The following is a 19704-nucleotide window of genomic DNA, read 5'->3' as shown; positions in this document are numbered from 1 at the left end:
GGGTTCCGTTTTTTGCCATTTGGCTACCGAACCCTAAAAAAGGCGCCAATCTAGGAAGAAAACGGTTTTTATTGTTATAAACCAGTTAATCTGACAAGAAATTTTAGAAATGTTCTCCTAAAAACCGGTTTAAAAATAACGGTTTTATAAACGAAACCGAAATTAAAAGATTTTGCGCCAAGCATATGATAACGGTTTGGAAATTTAACCGGTTTCTGAGCCGTGCTACTTCGTTTCATTTGGACTAATAAACGCAAGTAATCTTGAAGTCGTATCAAAATAAGATCAAAACCTTATCAAGTTGTGAAATCAGAATTGTGTTACCGGTCATAGGAATGAGTTGAATTACGACAGATTGATTTGAATGTCGTAAATTACTCTGACGTGTAATAAATTAAAATAAAGTTTAATTTTAAATTGTTTGTTTATATAATAACAAGGGCATGGGGAAATCTATTTCTGTTTTATTGAGATCGAATAGTTTAAACTTGTTTTGTAATTAATTAGAGAACAACATTTTTATGTGGTAGTTAAATAATAATAGGAACTATAATATCATATACAACGTGTCTTTACTCTCTGGACATTGACCGAGATCCCGAGTGGAGTTCCTTCTTAGGAATGTTCTAATATGATAAAATATTTGATTAGATAAATATAAAAAAAAATATATTTTTTAAAAGTGTAATGAATCATAAATAAGTAAATACGAGCCTAATCTATTAGTCGTACACAATAACGATAATATAAAAGTGACATTAGTGACACATACAGGTTGTTCTGAAGTATTCAATTGTAAATCATTAATTTCTCCGTTAATACTGTGGCGTTTGGAATGAGAGTTTGTACAGTCGCGTCTGAAAATATTGACACGAAAAATGTGCCAAAAATATATATATACACTACCTTAATATATGGGGAATAAAGTCGTGTATAGATATTTTTGGCACTTTTTTGTTCGTTATAGCTACTTAATTTCCTTTTGAACTTGTGGACCATAGTTGCAGTATTGGACTATAGTTGGGTGGTTTTACGGTACATAATATTTACCTTACTGCCCTAGTCTGGAAACTAGCACTATAAGTGCGTATGTCGAAAATGTAAGGGCCATATCGTCAGGTAACAAGCAAAACTCACTAATTACCACCACAAGTTCTAAGACATAATGAACCATAAAATAATAATAATTCAGCCTATATACGTCCCACTGCTGGGCACAGGCCTTCTCTCATTGCGCAAGAGGGATTGGGCTATAGTCCCCACGCTAGCCCAATGCGGATTGGATTACACCTTCGCAGATGTATGCAGGTTTCCTTACGATGTTTTCCTTCACCGAAAAGCTAGTGGTAAATATCAAATTATATTTCGTACATAAGTTCCGAAAAACTCATTGGTACGAGCCAGGATTTGAACCCGCGACCTCCGGATTGAAAGTCGGACGTCATATCCACTCGGCCAACACCGCTTTTTACTACTACTACTACTACTACTATTATATTACTACTTAAAATAAGGTTGATTTTTGTTTAATTATTTTTTAGTAATTAGTGAGTTTTGCTTGTCACCTGCCGATATGTACTGTCAAACGTGTGTACTTTTCGCATTTATATCGCAATGTACTATTATACAAGGTGCCCGTCAGCATTGCGAGAGATTTTAACGGAGCATTCCTGATGGCAACAGAAACAAAAAATGTTATATGACTTATTGTGAAATTCGACAAAAAAAAATTCTTTTGTTTTTTTTTCCCCTTTTTTTGAACACTCCTGTGCATAAAACGTTATTTTTATCGATAAACACACAGCCTAAAATTAAATAAAAAGTTTTTTTTTTATTTGGGGGTAGCCTCTCAATAATAATACATTTCAAATACATTTTACAATACATTTTTACACATAATACATTTTACAATACATTTTTTTTTAATTTTTCGATGTCAATCAATAGGTATGTCCAGACTAGACCTCAAAGTGGCAATACCGCAGTCAAAAATGTGTTTTGTACCGACTTATGGCGAAAGAACGATTTCGAAAAACATTTAATTATCTATTTTATATGACATTTTAGTTTCTAAATATTACCAGGAATGCTTAGTTAAAATGTCTCGCAATGCTCACGAGCACCTTGTACTATGCCAAATTCTGATTCGTTTTTGTTATAAATAGGTAGACATTTTGCAATATTCTTTGCGTATCAAATTTGGCTTTACAGCTCAGTTCTATATTTCAAACGCGATGCAATCAACATTGGAATCAAATTCAACGATATGAAACCGCTTGCAGGTTACAGAAATGATAAACTCCTATAAAGTCTAGGGACGGTGCTAAGTCAAATAAATTCTACTACACTTTAGCTATTAAATACTACAATCGCAATACCCTGATCCACTTTTATACAAGTTCTTATAAGTATACTTAAGAATACAAACATGACATAAATTCGCGTCACAAAGCAAGCCAACAAAGGGGCAAGAACAATTTTATCATTGTCTGAATGATCCCGACTTATCAGGGTATCCGGCAGTCTGTGTACTGTGTTCAGACGGAATGGCTGGTAATAACAAGTGGGGATATGTGGTGTGTTTTGGGACTATTATTACATTCGTAAGTATTTTTCTTATATTTAGAATGCTATAGGATTTACTGTTTAGAGAGCCGCTACGGACGCAATATACATACACATTATAGACTTGAACACTTTTAGAAGTCGTTTAAAAACAAAGATCTTCCCGTTCGATCCGATCTTGTCGTTCAGGCAATTCGCCTCTGGAATGCACTCCCTCTCCCTGTAAGACAACCTCAAAGAAAATTAATTTTCAAACGGATGCTCCGTAATCATCTGCTAAACGAAGAACTCGTCTAGTGTCCATCATCCCATATATGTATTATTTATTTGTATAATATATATGTATGTCGGTTTGTTCCTGGTTCGTCGTATTCCTGTTTTGTAGTATTCCTGATTCGTCGTATTCTTGTTTCGTCGGAATTATATACATATAATTAAATATGTCGTGCAGTAAACCAGTATTTACTAAATATGAAGATTTACTGCACGACATATTTAGTTATATGTATATAATTCCGACGAAACAAGAATACGACGAATCAGGAATCCGACGAAACAGGAATACGATGAACCAGGAACAAACCTGTATGTTTATGTAAGTATATATATATATATATATATATATATATTATACAATGTTTGCCCTTGTAATACTTAATGTATTTGTCAATTGTTTTTAGTGGATTGATATTCTCCTTGCACTATCCTTTAGTGTTTCTGTTTGGCCCTATGGTTGACTGGTGGAGAATGCCTTTTGGCATTAAGTCCGCCATTTGTACATAATTGTATATCTTTGTGCAATAAAATTTAAATAAATAAATCTCATACAGAATTTGGTGCTACAAAGTGTCTAAGTGTTAAGTTACATAAACGTTATATTACATACATAAACTTACGCCTGTATTCCCAAAAGGGGTAGGCAGAGCACATGAAACTGCTAGTTTTAGAGCCACTTCTAACAATAAAGGGGTTTCAAAAAAATAACGAAATTGTGATATTGCATAACGTGATGACGACGTGAGTTGCCAGCCCATCGCCCACAACACACTTGATAACGTATCCCACAGTCGACTTCTACGACACCCACGGGAGGAAAGGGGGTGGTGAATTCTTAACCCGACACCACAAGGTGTCTTAACCCGACACCACACGGGGTCTTAACCCGACACCACACGGGGTCCATATTGTCATGGTAATTTGACGGTTATGATGGCACCCTACACCATCACTTATCAAGTGGGTGCCGAATTGACGCTAATCCCATTTTAAATTTAGAATTCTCATATTTAATACTTTTTTTATACTTATGCGTGTAATTCTGTCGAAATGCACTAATACAGGCCAACATACAGGCGCAGTTTTACTTGTAAAATACTAGGCCGTGACATGTACTACTCATTTAAATTATTATCGTTTAACTATAAGAGCGCAAGGCACTGGAGTGTTACTGTGTGGTGACTGAAAGTTGAAATGCTCCATATAAAATACTTCTAATTTATCTTCTACAAGTATAAAGATTCAAAGTGGTTGACAAAATTTCGTGCATAATAAAGTATAAAGTCCTTTTCCATTATATCTTATACTAAATCGATAACAGTCAGTTGTAGATTAATTCATTGTGTGCTCAAAATAAATGAATCGTCGCATCTCCAACTTTCTACCTGGCTTATATGACTTATTATCTACGCAGTCACATATTAAACGCGGAGTGATTATTATTTCAAAGTCCAATAGACAAATTATCAATAAAGTTCAGAACCCCTAGTGTAAATTTATTCGATAGCGAGATGTGACGTACGCGTTTGCGTCAAATCTCATTTTGTATGGGATTTAGAAACAGCGCGCTAAGCGAGTCGTTTTGGAAACTCAAAATCCCATACAAAATGAGACGCGTACGTCATGTCACGCTATCGAATAAATTTACACTAGGGGTACAGTTTAGTTAAAATAGTGTCTTAATAAAGTAAATTACAGCTATACAGATTTTTATTGGTAAAATAAATATATTTTACATATCATTAAATATTTACAAATAAAATTATTATTAACAATAATGTAATACGTTACGAATGCTATATTATAAGTTAGGACTAGGACCCCATTCAGTTATGTTGAATCAATGGTGGTTTTGCATAGATAATATAAATTCGTCAATTGAATAATAAGCATATTCTAGAAGTAATGATTTCAGCTTTTTGTAGAACACAAGAGTCACTATTTGATTCCTTTATGTCAGTCGGTACTGAGTTATAAAGAGTTGGTTCCATGATACTCGTATTGAGCGTCTTTCGCGACTTCGCGAGCCGGCATTTAGGAGCGAGCAGGAGAGAATTGATTTGTACTTTGTGTATTAATTTTAGATTGCCGGAATCGGCCATGTTAATTCATTCGGGCTCATCTACAATGACTTTATAAATGAAACGCATTCGACAGCGAAGTCCCTCACCACGGCACATGGAGTATTTGCCGTCATGTTAGCAATAGGAGGTAAGTTACACGAAATTACTTCTAATATATTTATTTATATACAAGCAGTATTGAACTCAGAAGGCCTCATCTAAAATTACTTAGATATATAGATAGATGATACCATTAGTATAGGTTAAAGATTCTAAAGATTGTTCACAAGAATATGATGTACTGTACCTTTAACTGTTACATTGCATAAAGTATCTGAGCGAAATATATTTATAAAGTAGGCTTATATATCCGTTAAAGGTATTCAATAATGAAGGTTTATTACAAAAATATATTTCTGCACCTGAGTTCGTTGTGGCAATATATGTACTATCGCGTGTTATATGTAGTTCAACAAACTATTTAACCTATATAGATTGCTTTTTGTTTATCAAGACATACAGGTATACAAATAAGCATAAAATGACACTTTTTATTGCCTTTGTACTCAAATATAATAATTAGTTATTTTTATCCACACTATATGCCACGAAATTGTGAAACTAGAAAAAAGCTAAAAAATTAATCTTAAAATATTAATATTGATAGAATGTAACCCAATATTGTTAAATCTATAAATATAAGTAAAAAAAATCATAGAATGTGTATCAATTCTCCGAAAATCAACTTTGCAGGTCTGATCCTCAACCTAGTGTCCAAGAAGCACTCTCTACGCTTCGGAGGTTTCCTAGGTGCAGCTACATTCACCGTTGGCTCGGTTACTACCATCTTCATATCCAGCACCAACCAGCTGCCCCTCACCTTCGGAGTCCTTCAAGGCATTGGTTTTGGCATGATGGTACCAGTGTGCTACGCCACCATGAATTACTACTTCGATAAGAAGAGAAGAACCACTGTTATGAGCGTGTGCAAAGCTGTACAAGGGATTATACTAATGGGATACCCTCAATTGCTTAGACAGTTCGTTTCAATTTATGGTTTCAGAGGAACATTACTCATAATAAGTGGAATATCTTTGCATACTGTTCCGGGCATGGCTATTATGAAGACTGATGAGAAGCTTGTGAAAATAAAAGCAGCAAGTATTCTTACTTTTGATGTGTATTGATTGCTTTTTCGGATATTGAAGGTAATAATGGGATAAATGTTTCAGATGGTAAAGATATAGAAGAAGGAAAGGTAAAGGAAGGAAAGAGTAAAGAAATTGTGAAGTTGTTAAATCTTGCAGAAAATGAGGATGCTAAAGAGGATGCTCCTAGGAACTCGAATAATATCAGGTAAAGTAATAACATAAATGACAATTCCAAACCTTGATTAGTTTAGTAGAACTAGTCTTTGTTCTGGACTCCTTGAGGTTATAGGCTCTCTCTCCCACAAATTTTAGTAAGTAGTAGCGAGTTTTATCCATTGGGTACGACTCAATACGCATATAGGGGTTAATGAAAGTGCAGCGCAGCTTCGTTATTTTTTTGTGCTGAGACTGACTGGAGTGTCATGACAAATACGAACCTTTCCGAAAAAGCACGATGAGAACTATTCACTACATCTGTACCTGACTTACATCGAAACTCGAAACGTATAACTCAGCATTTAATTCAATGATCTTAGATCAAGACTACATTCACATTTTAAAAGTAAATTACAAAATTAAATATTTTGCATCAATTAATAAGAATGATTTTGTTACATGATTTTTTAATTAGAAATGGTACTTAACATAAGCTGAACTCTCATTTTTTTTATCATTGAATACAATAACTTAATATTATATTCCAGATCTCAGATCGCAGAGTTCTTCAATTTGAAAGTACTGAGGGATCCAGTTTTCTTCAACATCTGTCTGGGCCAAAGTTTCGTCAACTTCTCAGACATCACTTTCTTTGTCTTCCAGCCGATGCTGTTGTTTCAATACGGCTACGATAAAGTAAGTGCCTCGCAATAAGTTATAACAATTTTCATTTTCATTGATTGAGTTCCCGTTTTAGGTCGTAAAATTCTCTGAATTTCGAGCAAATTCCCAGTAGCCGCGTCTTATAAGTGTTTAATTTGCTTTTGAATACTTCAGTCTCAGTTGTATAGGTCCATAGTTTGCTAAATCAAATAAACTTCGTTTTAACCATTGACTGTAGCAGAAGAATCCTGTTGCTGCTTCTTACAAGTAAGCTGCTGGTCAAAAGTAAGAAGGGGATACAATTACGTTTCTACGCTAAAATTATAATCTTAATTGATCAATAAAATAGATTAATGAAGTATATATAAAATTTAAACAGTTACCTTTTGAGGTTAGCTGGAAGAGATCGCATTTATCTATACTACTGATCTAGTACGTATTCAGTTTACAACTTTTTTCGTCTATATTTTCACCAGAGTGAAGTGGCAACATGCATCTCAGTATGCGCGGGCGCCGACGTGGCGGGGCGCTGTGCGCTTGCGCTGCTTAGCAGCTTGATCCCCCTTAATACCAGGCTACTGTTTTATATCACCACCCTACTCACACTCATCACTAGACTGGGTAAGTGTCGTCAACAGCTATATTTTTTTGAATAATGAACGCAATCCTGCGGGCGTATTATGTATGGTTCTATCCACGTGAAAAAATAACCGTCACTTTTTAACACCACGGGATAGAAAGTGACGGACACCGTTTTATCACGCTTTCACGTAGATAAGAACGACTATCAGCGTACAACTGGCGCCTTTTCAATAAGATTTTGTCACCTGACACTTATAATTTCCTGAACTTTTTTGGATCAGTAAGTAACAAACATCACATCAATAAACTATAATTTATCAAGCAGATACAATAAGCGATATTAAGTACTTACACATTTTTCAATAAAAGTAACATTGAACATGTTCACCACTTCGGGCAAGACTCGAAATTTTTACCAAGACCAATACTCTTAACTAAACGTCACTTTTGACCATATCCATGACAAATCCAGATCAAGTTCGTAACCTGTAATTACAATCAGAATACTCATCCTAAATATTCACTTGTAAACTCATGGGTAAAACAGGGCGGTCGGTGCAATGCCAAAGTATTGACTTCATCTGTTAGCTTTTTGAGTTTAACTAGACGATACAAAAATTACGATTTAATTCCAGTGGTCCTCCAAATCCGATCCTTCATTTGGATGTGCGTGGTCACCGGAGCGCTAGGGGTGCTCCGCGCGTGTCTCCACGTGGCCAGCCCGCTGGTGGTGGCCAACCACGTAAGCCACGCAGACTTCCCTGGCGCGTACGCTCTATTCATGCTGTCTACTGGCGTGGTCAACGTTCTGTGCGCCCCTTTAATAGGTATGGTATTCACATTTTTTTCCTCGTCATTTTACGACAACTAAGGAATAGAATTCACTACCGTCGCGTCCTAATCCAGGTCTGTCTAAAGCTGTAGTCAAACTACTACATAATTCTTTCTTTTTTAAGTGTAATTTATACTATCACCCACGTATATTTTTGCGCCAATATCAGAAACCTCCGCGATCCTAACCTAACCTTTTGTGAATTGGATCCATATGTGACAAAGAGCCAGTAAGTGGGGATAGTATGGGACGTATGTAAATAAGTCTGGAGAGTTCCGCATCACTTAACCAGGAGTACTCGTGCGAGGAGTGCCTTTTTGGAAAATTGAAAATACATAATTAATACACCAATACATATTTACGTAATAAATCATTCTTATTCAAGTTAAAAGGTTGGTTATTAGTATAAAATATAAATAGCATGCAAAATGTTGGCACAAAACGTTTCGATGCCTGGAATGAGGGCCGAATTTATCTTGAGCATCAATGCAGGATAGGAGTAAACGATTCTAAAGAATCTAACTAGCCTTGGGATAACAAAATAGCGTACAGTACAGTCAAATAGAGAATCGGTGATGTCTAAACCAAGAACGCTGTGATCGCTTAGTTAAGCTCTTGTTTACATCTGCCCTCGTAATGAAACATGTAGTAATTGCAAAAAAAAGTTTCGATAAAAAGGTGTTTGAAGGTTTTTGTGAAATTTAATACTAAATGAGATGAAATTGTAATATTTATATTTTTATAAAAACTTGAATTAGTACCTTCCGTCGTATTGTTTAGTTATTGACACATTTTAGTTACAATCTGTGCGATAATTTGGTTTTAGGTTTCGAGTACTGCAGTATATCCTCGTATATTGGTATAAAGACGATGCTAAAAATACATATTGTGAATTCAGTACATGTGTCGAATACTGCATTCATATCTTGGTTGCATATATAACTGCATTTCATATTAGTAAGATGATATTAATATACATAATAATTATGCAAGGATGAAATACAGCAAAAAACTTTAGCACCATATTATGTATAAGCATGTAGATTTTATTTATATAATGTTGAAATGTAAAATAAATAGCTTTACTAATAAATTAGCTATTTCAAAACAATACATTATAGTGATATTTCCTAATTACTAATAAAAAAAATAGAATCTGTAAATGGAAAAAAAAATTACCCAAGTGTATATTTATTGATATTTTATTCATACAAAACATTAATATAACCGCAGCACTATCATATCATTTTTTAATTAGGTAGGACCTTACCAATCAGTGATAATTACAGACTGATTTTGACCTGCAGTTTTGACCCAAGCAACAAACCGAGCCTGTGACTACATTAAGGTAAAACGCAGCAAATGCACTTGCTACGTTTCACCTTATTTAAGCGCGGTAGATAAATTTCAACACAATGTTTCAACATGCAGTGAATACAATATACTTCATTTTACTTATGTATGATTTAAAGGCTGCATTTAATTATTGTATATTAAGCGTTAAGTATTGTAAAAAATACTACATTTTTAGTAACTAAATTTCTGGGTTACAGCCATTTCGAAAAAAAATACATAGATATTTATTCACCGATGCTATTTTTCATAAAAAGTGAAAATATTGTCAATTACTGTGTCTTCATTACGAGAGCATACATGTGTATGATAATTGATAAGGATCATTAACGATTTTTTAATCAGCTTTGGAGAATTTTTTCTGCTCTATACTAACTGATATTTAAACCTACGATTTATGATAGCCACATTCATATGAAAGTTTGATATAAGCAACCTATTTAAATAGTTGATGTACATTCCAGGAGTCCTAAAGGACGTCTACTTAGACTACGAGCCAGCATTCTTCGCGCTGGCGGCCTGCTGTGCGCCGTGTCTCCTGTTCTGGCCCGTGGAGTACCTGGTCAGGAGAAACTCATCATCATCCTCCTAGTCGTTGGCCGAGCATTTTTGCCACGGCTCACTTGGGAAGGCTGGGGTGCGCTCGGCAAATGGGCGTAACTCTTCATAATAGATTAATCCTTAGCAATCTAATGTACTAATGTGAAAATAAGTAGTATTCATTTGAATGTGACCAAAAAATATTGTGATATATAAGGGAGTTTTCAAAAAATAGTCTACGAAACCGGCCAAGTGCGAGTCGGACTCGCGCACGAAGGATTCCGTACCATTATTTATAAAAACGGCAAAAAATTATGTTTGTTGTATGGGAGCCGAAGTCTCAGTAATAGGATCCCGTTTGACCCTTTGGGTACGGAACCCTAAAAAGGCATAAAACTGATTTCCATAGAGTTCATGCTTAACTGACAGCAATTAACTTTTCTTAAAAACTTACATTAATTGCCCAACTGGCACTATTTTCCGAAAATAAAGCAAGTATTAGAACCACTAGATATTAACATGAGTATTATTTAAGATATGTTTTGTTGATAACTACTTTGTGATACAAGATCAAATAAAAACTGAATCATTCATGTTATTATGATTACTAATTCATTCCTGTCATTATAATATTCACATCCTCAAACGCAATTCAAAATATACGAGTTGCTTTGTGTTTTATTCGTTATACATACTTAATTACAGCATACGCTAGTTAACTTTCATGTACATACATACATGCCTGTAAGTCACATGACTTACAGGCAAATTAGAACATAAACTGATATGAATAAATAATAATAAATAAACATTGGACATTCTGACACACATTGACTAAGCCCCACAGTAAGCTCAAGAAGGCTTATGTTGTGGGTACTCAGACAACGATATATATAATATACTAACTAAAACTAACTAACTATTTTGGCTCAGTGATCCAAAAAGAATCTTGCCTCCGAAACGAGAGCATGCCACCTGTTCCGATCCTGCGCAACTTCCTTCCTTAAATATAATATACAAATACTTAAATTCATAGAAAACACCCATGACTCAGGAACAAATATCTGTGCTCATCGCACAAATAGAAGCCCTTACCGAGATTGGAACCCAGAACCATCGCCATAGGCAAGGTCACTACCCACTAGGCCGGACCGGTCGTCAATAAGAGACTGACATCTATAAAATTATCATTTATTTCGACCATCTGTTATAACTGACGTTATTCAAATATCGTGCATTTGGCTCGTCATCGTCCGTAAATTTATTCACGAGGCCAAACGCCCGATAGCTAAATACCTGTAAATCCATAACTATCCCTGAACGAGGTTCGGAACCGGTTTGTAAAATACCGGTAACGGTTTATTTAGGTTTTCCTCTGAACTTTTATAAGAACGCGAACGTTTTATGAACTTTATTGTAACCTAAAAAACCGGTTTATTCGACGAGCGGCGAAACGGCCGGTCGGCTTGTTGGTGTGCCACGTAAATATAGACACTGACATAGGAAAAAAACGGTTTTTATTGCTCTAAACCTGTTGATTTTACAAGAACTGTTCTCATAAAAACTGGTTAAAAATTCGCGGGTTTTCGAGTGAAACCAAAATTAAAAGGTTTTGGGCCAAGTACATTTGGAAATTTAACCGGTTTCCCGGCCTTGTCCCTAAATTCATCCTCTAAAGTCCCCGGATAAAGTCGTAGACAAGCTACTTCATAGTTATTCATAACATCATAACGGATATCTCATTATCTTGTTACACAACTCGAATGAGACGGCAATGTCGATATTACAGCCCGCATACGATAATATGTTACTTCCCGGCACTGACATGTCAATATTGCCTGCGTGGGGTTAGTCAATAACTCGATTGACAGTTATTTTGATGTATCAGATGTGATTAGCAAAATGGTCAGCTTAATAATGATCATTTTCATTGTGATATTTATGGGACACTATATTTAAAATAATAAGTACACTTAACTTTTTTATTTAGTAGTTTTTACGATATTAATATTTCTACTCAGAGTCCTGAGGCATACCAATCTATATAGTATACAGTATGTCCCTAGCCATTGGACAAAGCCGAAATGTACATATGCATTAGGGTATTTAGAACCAGTGTACAAAGTATCATAACAACCGGTGTAGCGGTTTCGAAGAAATTAACAAATTACCATTTTTTACTTTGGAGCAGCCTGTATGTGTTAGTAGCTCCTAAGGTAATATCCTCAAAGAATAGAATGGAACCTTCTTCGACCTTTTTGATTATCTTTTTTATTTATGACACTAATAAGCTTCTGACTTTTGAAAAATGTCATTATCAAATATTTCGAACAAATTGTTCGAAATATTTGATACACAGTGTGTTTCTTTTCGTTGTCGATGATTGCAAATAACTTTTGTTCGAAACAAAACATTTTTTTCTTTTGTTCTAATTAAAAAAAAAAATACGTCAGAGCATTCCTGAGAAGTAACCCCACGTGGGATTTCAGGGTTTGTCCAATGGCTAAGGTCACCCTGTATACGAGTGTTTACCACCGTGATTTAAGCCCCTGCTCACATGCTTTGAAAAACTCGCACAAACATATATCTATTATGTAAATATAGCATTTACTTATTCATTCTCAAACAGAGGCTTAATACATATTCAATATTTTATTCAGATATTTACCCCTACTAATATTATAATAATAAAACCATTTATTTCGGTTAACAAGGCCTATATAGTGTAATACATTGCTAAATACCTACTTAATATAATTAAAAAATAATGATTTAACTTACACTCTCAAAATATTATTAGAATATTTATTATTTATACAAGGAATTCCAACAGCTATAAAAATACATTAAACTTTTTAGATAGTAGTACAGAGCCAATTACAGGAACTCGCAAATAGAAACTGTATATATGACAAAAGCACAAGTAACACAAGATATTATGTATGTATGTATGTATGTTATATACTTTATTGTACATAGAAATAAAAACACGGAAAACACAGTTACAGAGTAAATTAAATACTACAAAGGCGAACTTATCCCTGTATGGGATCTCTTCCAGTTAACCTTTGAGGAAATGAGTAAAACAACTAAAACAGAAGTAACGGTGAATGAATGACAAACACAAACAAAAGTGTACAATCACTGAAATTAATGAAATGCACGTTTTGAATACACATTGTTACAAATATACATACTCGTAGATAGAAAATAAACATAAAATAATGCATACATATACATACCTATATAAATTAAAATAAATAAATATTCAATATATAATATAAATAGATATGAATTCGAACCAGAAAAGTAAAGGTAATTAAAAAAAGTAGAAGTACTCAATGGAACTAGGAAGTCGTAACCAAAGTATCGGAAAGCTTCCTTGAGTGATGCTACAGATTGGGACAATAATATGAAATATATCAAAGTTACAATTAATAAAAGAGACCAAAAAATAGATATGAGCAATAAGTAAGAACACTTACATGAAATATGATGAATTGATGATATATAAATATGAAAGAAAATCTGTTTGTCTATGTGTTATCTTTTTACACTTAAATCGCTGAACCCAATTAGACTAAATTTGGTATGGGGATATTGGAGTCTAAGGACCGAGAAATTACATATAGTTCGTGCCATTCACGATGACGCGCAGATTTGTCAAATCTAGCCTTTAATAACATGACAGTATGAAACAAGGCACGCGCCTTCGTGAATGACACGATTTATAAAGTAGGACGGTTTTTATTAATCATCATCATAATTCTACGCAAATAAATTCGCGGGCAGAAGATATCATATATTTATATATTTATTTGTAAACATAGATTTTCACAGATCATACAAATGTAAAAAGAAGGTATCACTATGCTTAGCCATTAGGCGTACAAATATTGTCCAGACGGTGCATGCATATTTACAAACTTAATCTATAAATATAAAATATAATTTAATAATATAATGAAAAAAATTAATACTACAATATAATATTTTTTTTTAATTTAATAATTGACATTCGTACATATACCTACTTATTTAATATTCAGTACCCCTAGTGTAAATTTTATCGACATCATAACGTGACGAACGCGTTTGCGTTAAGTCTCATTTTGTATAGGATTTTGAGTTTCCAAAACGTCCCGCTTGGCGCGCTCTAGGAGTAGCGTAAAACTAGGAGTAAACCACAAGGATCATTGGTATAGATACTTAATTTCCTTTAGATACTTAATTTCCTTTAGTATTGGACTATAGTTGGGTGGTTTTACGGTATCGCAAAAAACGCATCATTGCATTGCATTCTGTCATTGAGAATAGCGCCTGATAGTATTATAACAGCAATGTTAGCGTTCTAGCATTGCCTTTGGCAAAACGGTAGGCATCGGATCGATACAGCTCCCGGCTGGGGCCTAGGACGCGCGTGGCTTACAAACACCTAGCTGGACGTTTGTATAAAATACTACGATAATACACTTCATAAATATGGATGTTTGTAATCGTATTGCTTTGAAAATAATAATGTCTTCGGTTACCACGATAGTTAGTCATGAAATAAAATCAAAAACGGTAACTATGTACTTATAAAATATGCATATGTACATCCCGGCGACTTTAACCCTTTGCAGCGTTCGTGGTCAACCACCCATTGATTATATAGCTTATAGTGAATTAAAAATACATGCTAAAGTCTCCCGTTGACCACAGACGCTATAAAGGGTAAAAATTCATTCAATTCTGTGTTATTAATATTATTATTATCCGTTTACATGGTTTGCTGTTTGCTAAAATGATTATAAATACTGGAAAAGACGCACGAACCACGAGAAGCGCATATCTTTGAGAATGGTACTTTAAGAATTTATTTTATTTTGTTGTTAGTAAAATTTTATTAAAATCTGAGAAAAATAAAAAATAAAACGATAAATAACAAAATACAGGATTTATGCATTTAATTACTTATCTTGTAGGAAAAAAAGGTATTTTTACATAAAACATCGCAAAACATTTATACCGATGAATCTTTGTTATTTCAGCGTTATTTACGCTCAAATTACAAATTTACGTACCCCAGAAAGGTCCGAAATATCTCCCATTGTACTTTAATAAATAAGCAGGACCGTAATATTTCACGTGATTATTTCCACCCGAATCGTCAGTTGCGTCCGTTTACGGATTAAATTGAAATTAATATTCAAATTGTGCGTCAAGTCCAGTCCTCATTTATTAACATAACGTATTACCAGTATTCCCATATGCGGAAATCCCTCCAAAAGTTACTAATATAAGCGACTCTGTTCACATACTTACCTAATTAGAAGACAATTCTGAATAAAATATTTATTATATATTTTACGGGTGTGTAATGTTTAATATAACTAACTGCTTTGGCTCAGCGATCCAAAAAGAATCTTGGCCTCCGAAACGAGAGAACGCCACCTGTCCCGATCCAGCGCGGTTTCCTGCCATGAATCGGCATTCAGCCGATGCAGGTCCGCCTCCACGACATCACACCAGCGGTACCTGGGGCGCCCGATCGGTCGACGGCCGGTTGGTCTCCCCATGTACGCTTCCTTGACTACGCGATCCTCCCCCATTCTGAGTAGGTGACCGAGCCAGCGAAGTCTGTGGGATTTAGTTACGCCGATGAGATTGGGCTCAGCCACCAACTCTTAATGTTTAATATAATTATAATAAAACTATCATCCACTTTTCATAATGCCGTTTCATATATCATTACTTGTTATTATGTAATTATTATTATAGATACCATTATGTTTTTTTTATAATATGATTTAATATAAACGGCCATTGATATAATACCAATTTTTTTATTTTTGTTAGTATAAAGACATATTGTACAATAGCTTTTGTTATATTATATTTTAATATAACCTTATACTTCATACAATCAAAAACATTGGTTTTTTATGCGGGGTCACAGTTTAAAGTAACCTAACCCATTTTTTTCTGGGAGCCTTTTGTCTCTATTGTGTCCTACATATAATTATATAATGTCACTAGTTACAACAAATATGTTTTAGTGTATGTAATAATTGCAGTGTATATTAGACGAAGATATAGCCTATAATGATTATACCAAGAATAACATTATGTATGTCGTTGATTAGGTTTTATTTTATTTAGTCGTATGGCACAAGTATTAACATATAGGCAATCAATTAGAATTTAAAAATTACAACATATTAAGGTCAAATGTCAACATTCAGTGTGCTCAGCCATGCAGCTGCATGGGTTGTGAGATATAGTAGGTCTTCCGGTGGTCCAGAGTATGAATGCAGAGGACAGCGCTGGATAATGTGTTCCATGGTTTGGGTCTCTTCACCACATTCACACAATGCTGAGTCCTTCCATCCCCACCTGTGCAAAAAGTAGTTGCTTCGGCCGTGTCCCGTTCTCAGTCTGTTCAAACGGCACCATTGCTGTCTAGGAAGATCAAATCCGGCAAGACGACGTGCTGGGTTAACAACTCTCGAGTCTACATTTGCAGCGCTCCACTCATTTTCCCAGGCTTCAGACACATTAAAGCCTTGCACATTCTGAGCATATGGAGGGCGTCGGGATTGATTGTTGACGTTGATTAGGTAAAATAGTAGTATGATTTGTATTACGTTATTTATAAAAATGACGACACATTAAACTATAATATATGAAATGTAACTATAACCAATGTAGCGCACCAATTTCAGCCTTTTATGGGAAAATTTATAAACAACACTTTATTATACATACAGGTGTAGGTATAATAAAGTGTTGTTTATAAATTTTAATTTCAAAACTTCAACTATTTTTTCATACGCGGAATTCTCAGACAGATATTCTCCACTTAATTTAATTTCGTAAGGATTAATTTCATAGCTAAAATTACCCTTAATTTATCAAAATGATTTTATGTTTTATAGTGATTTAATAAATGACACAATAAAATCTATAATTATTAAGAAGATAATTTATAGAAACTTAATTTATAACATCGAATTCTATCAGCTAGAATATAGAATGAGCTTCCTGCAAAGGTTTCCTCATGAGACTACAGTGTGCGGTTCTTTAGAAAAGGAGCGTACTTACAGGTTTTAAAAGGGTCTGTTCCGCTCATGTGATACCCTTGGAGTTGTAGGCGTCCATAGGCTACAGTGGCCGCTTATCATCAGGCGGGCCGTATGCTTGTTTGTCACCGACGTCCTAAACATTTTAATCTAAATACCGATTTAAAGTAAACATTTTATAGTAACTGTGGTTTAAAGTCTGAAACTCCCTTCACGTTCGGATCGCAACTGAAATTTCAGCATTGAATAAATTGAGCTTTCCGCTGGCTGATTTTGCATTAAAATAATGTACAGCCAGTTCCAATAAGCCTGATCGAGATCCATTCTATATTCATTTCCATGTAGATCTGGATGTCTTCCGAAAAGAATCTCCATAGCACCAATGTAGGTATACTTAGTCAAGTCATAAGTTCTATCACAAAGGTTTTGACTGATAAAAAGCTATAGGTTAAGTTCCCTTATTATTCATATATATGGGTTGAAAGCTTATTTAATGCTGAATTACTTACATTATAACTAAACTTAATTTGCTGTCTCAGTTCTGCACAATTCCATGCAATATATGGCGTAGGCACTATTTTTTATGAAAGCGATTGCCATCTGACCTTCCAACTCAGAGGGTAAATTAGGCCCTGTTGGGATTAGTACGGTTTCCTCGCGATGTTTTCCTTCACCGAAAAGCGACTATAGTAAATATCAAATAATATTTCGTACATAAGTTACGAAAAACTCATTGGTACGAGCCGGGGTTTGAACCCGCGACCTCCGCAAGTCGCACGCTCTTACCGCTGTGATAAGAAATAAATAAATGATAGATATAATATCGACATATTGCAAATAGGTTGCCTAGTTAAACTGCGTACGGGCGGTTTTAATTTTTACTTAGAATAACGATGCATAGTTACAGTTGTACCTATGTTTCGGCAAAGGGGAAATAGTACGAATGCCGTGCCTTCCCGGTGCCCATTCCTAAGGTAGAACAGCATCGTCCGACCTCCTAACCAAATCAACTCATGTGATTCCGAGCTAGCATCCTCGCAGACCCCTGGTGGAAACGCAGCCAAAAGACCAAAGTAACGAATACGAATATGAAGACATTTAGAAATTATACTTCTCTCTGACCCGATTTGAGAGGAAATATAATGCAAATGCGGATTAAAAAGCAGTGCATACAATGAATAAATTCAGCTTGCATTTCGAGAATAAAAGACCATTTCGTCTTGGAAGTATGGTGCGCATGCTAATTCGATTTGCGATTCAAATTAATATGCTAATGTTTTATAACCTAGGTGACCTAGGTCAGTATTCCAAAGCCTGCGTTTTAGATACACCAGTTTTATACCGTACAAAAGAAAACTTAACGTATTTCTAGGTAAAAAAATCAGACTTAGGACCTATTTCAGAAAGTTCTGAATAAGCTACTTGCCACTTATCTGAAGAATAAAGTCATCATTAGCGTTTCACAATCTTCAAATAAGCTTCACTGTGTGATAAAGTGATAAGTTTTGCGTGAAGTGAAAGTGACGTTTCTTCAAACAAAAACGTCACTTTTGATACTGACATATTCAATCCATATCGTATCTTTAAGAAATTTTTGACGTATCTTAAATTTCGAGTCGGGCTGATAATCTATAGATTTTCTGTAACAGCTGTTGTTTTCATCATTTTTAGGGTTCCGTACCCAAACCGGGACCCTATTACTGAGACTACGCTGTCCGTCCGTCCGTTCGTCTATCACCAGGCTGTATTTCATGAACCGTGATAGTTAGCCAGTTGAAATTTCTACAGATTATGTAGTTCTGTTGCCGCTATAACAACAAATACTAAAAACAGAATAAAATAAATATTTCTTTCCAATCTCGAGGTTCTCATCCAATCACCGAAGTTAAGCAACGTCGGGCGGGGTCAGTACTTGGATGGGTGACCGTTTTTATAGATAATGGTACGGAATCCTTCCTGTGCGAGTCCGACTCGCACTTGGCCGGTTTTTTTTATAAAACGAAACTAAAAAGTTTTAATATGAGAACTTGATATTGACACTCTACTCCCCTTCCATTCCGGTACTTACCTATTGTAATATCGTAAATATTGGTCCAATATTTCGAAATTCCAGAATTCCTGTGTTCAAGTGTAAGGGTCAACAGATACGAGTATATTGGTGCAAAAGCGTTGAACTGTGACTGTAATAATAAATCAATAACAGATGTTTCAAGTTTCAGTTCACTTTGTTGACACAGTGTACTTTTCCTCCTCCCTACAGCCCCCACTTTTCCTCCCTTTCCCCCCTACAAAGTTCCTAATTTGCAATTAAGGACTAGAACCCGCGTTTTTACCAAATTTTTAATGAAATCATTATTCGTAATTAACTGCTCTGACGTTTTAGCGATTTTGTTATTAATTAGGCAACTTGTGAAAATGAAATCTGAGTAAGTATATTTAATTTATTTCACAGAAGCTAG

At 34.9% G+C, this 19704-nt stretch overlaps 1 protein-coding gene across 1 annotated transcript; it reads left to right on the top strand.

Moving 5' to 3' along the window:
* The first annotated feature begins 1018 nt into the window (after positions 1-1018).
* On the top strand, positions 1019-10779 carry LOC133519361 (monocarboxylate transporter 9-like). Its single transcript, XM_061853403.1, has 8 exons — positions 1019-2603; positions 4926-5052; positions 5658-6065; positions 6137-6260; positions 6760-6907; positions 7351-7495; positions 8092-8283; positions 10106-10779. Exons 1-8 carry the CDS (start codon positions 2547-2549, stop codon positions 10231-10233), a joined length of 1329 nt encoding a protein of 442 aa, XP_061709387.1. The 5' UTR covers positions 1019-2546; the 3' UTR covers positions 10234-10779.
* Positions 10780-19704: the final 8925 nt, after the last annotated feature.

This window comes from Cydia pomonella, chromosome 6 (genome assembly GCF_033807575.1).
Source record: "Cydia pomonella isolate Wapato2018A chromosome 6, ilCydPomo1, whole genome shotgun sequence".
NCBI classification, from domain to species: domain Eukaryota; kingdom Metazoa; phylum Arthropoda; class Insecta; order Lepidoptera; family Tortricidae; genus Cydia; species Cydia pomonella.
This window is presented reverse-complemented; position numbering and strand designations above follow the sequence as displayed.

Bases quoted from the DNA above. Each gene is read 5' to 3' on its own strand.
- LOC133519361 (XM_061853403.1), top strand. From the start codon at position 2,547: ATGGCTGGTAATAACAAGTGGGGATATGTGGTGTGTTTTGGGACTATT. The intron at 6,261-6,759 runs GTAAAGTAATAA...ATTATATTCCAG, and splicing joins AGGAACTCGAATAATATCAG to ATCTCAGATCGCAGAGTTCT. The intron at 8,284-10,105 runs GTATGGTATTCA...TGTACATTCCAG, and splicing joins TCTGTGCGCCCCTTTAATAG to GAGTCCTAAAGGACGTCTAC.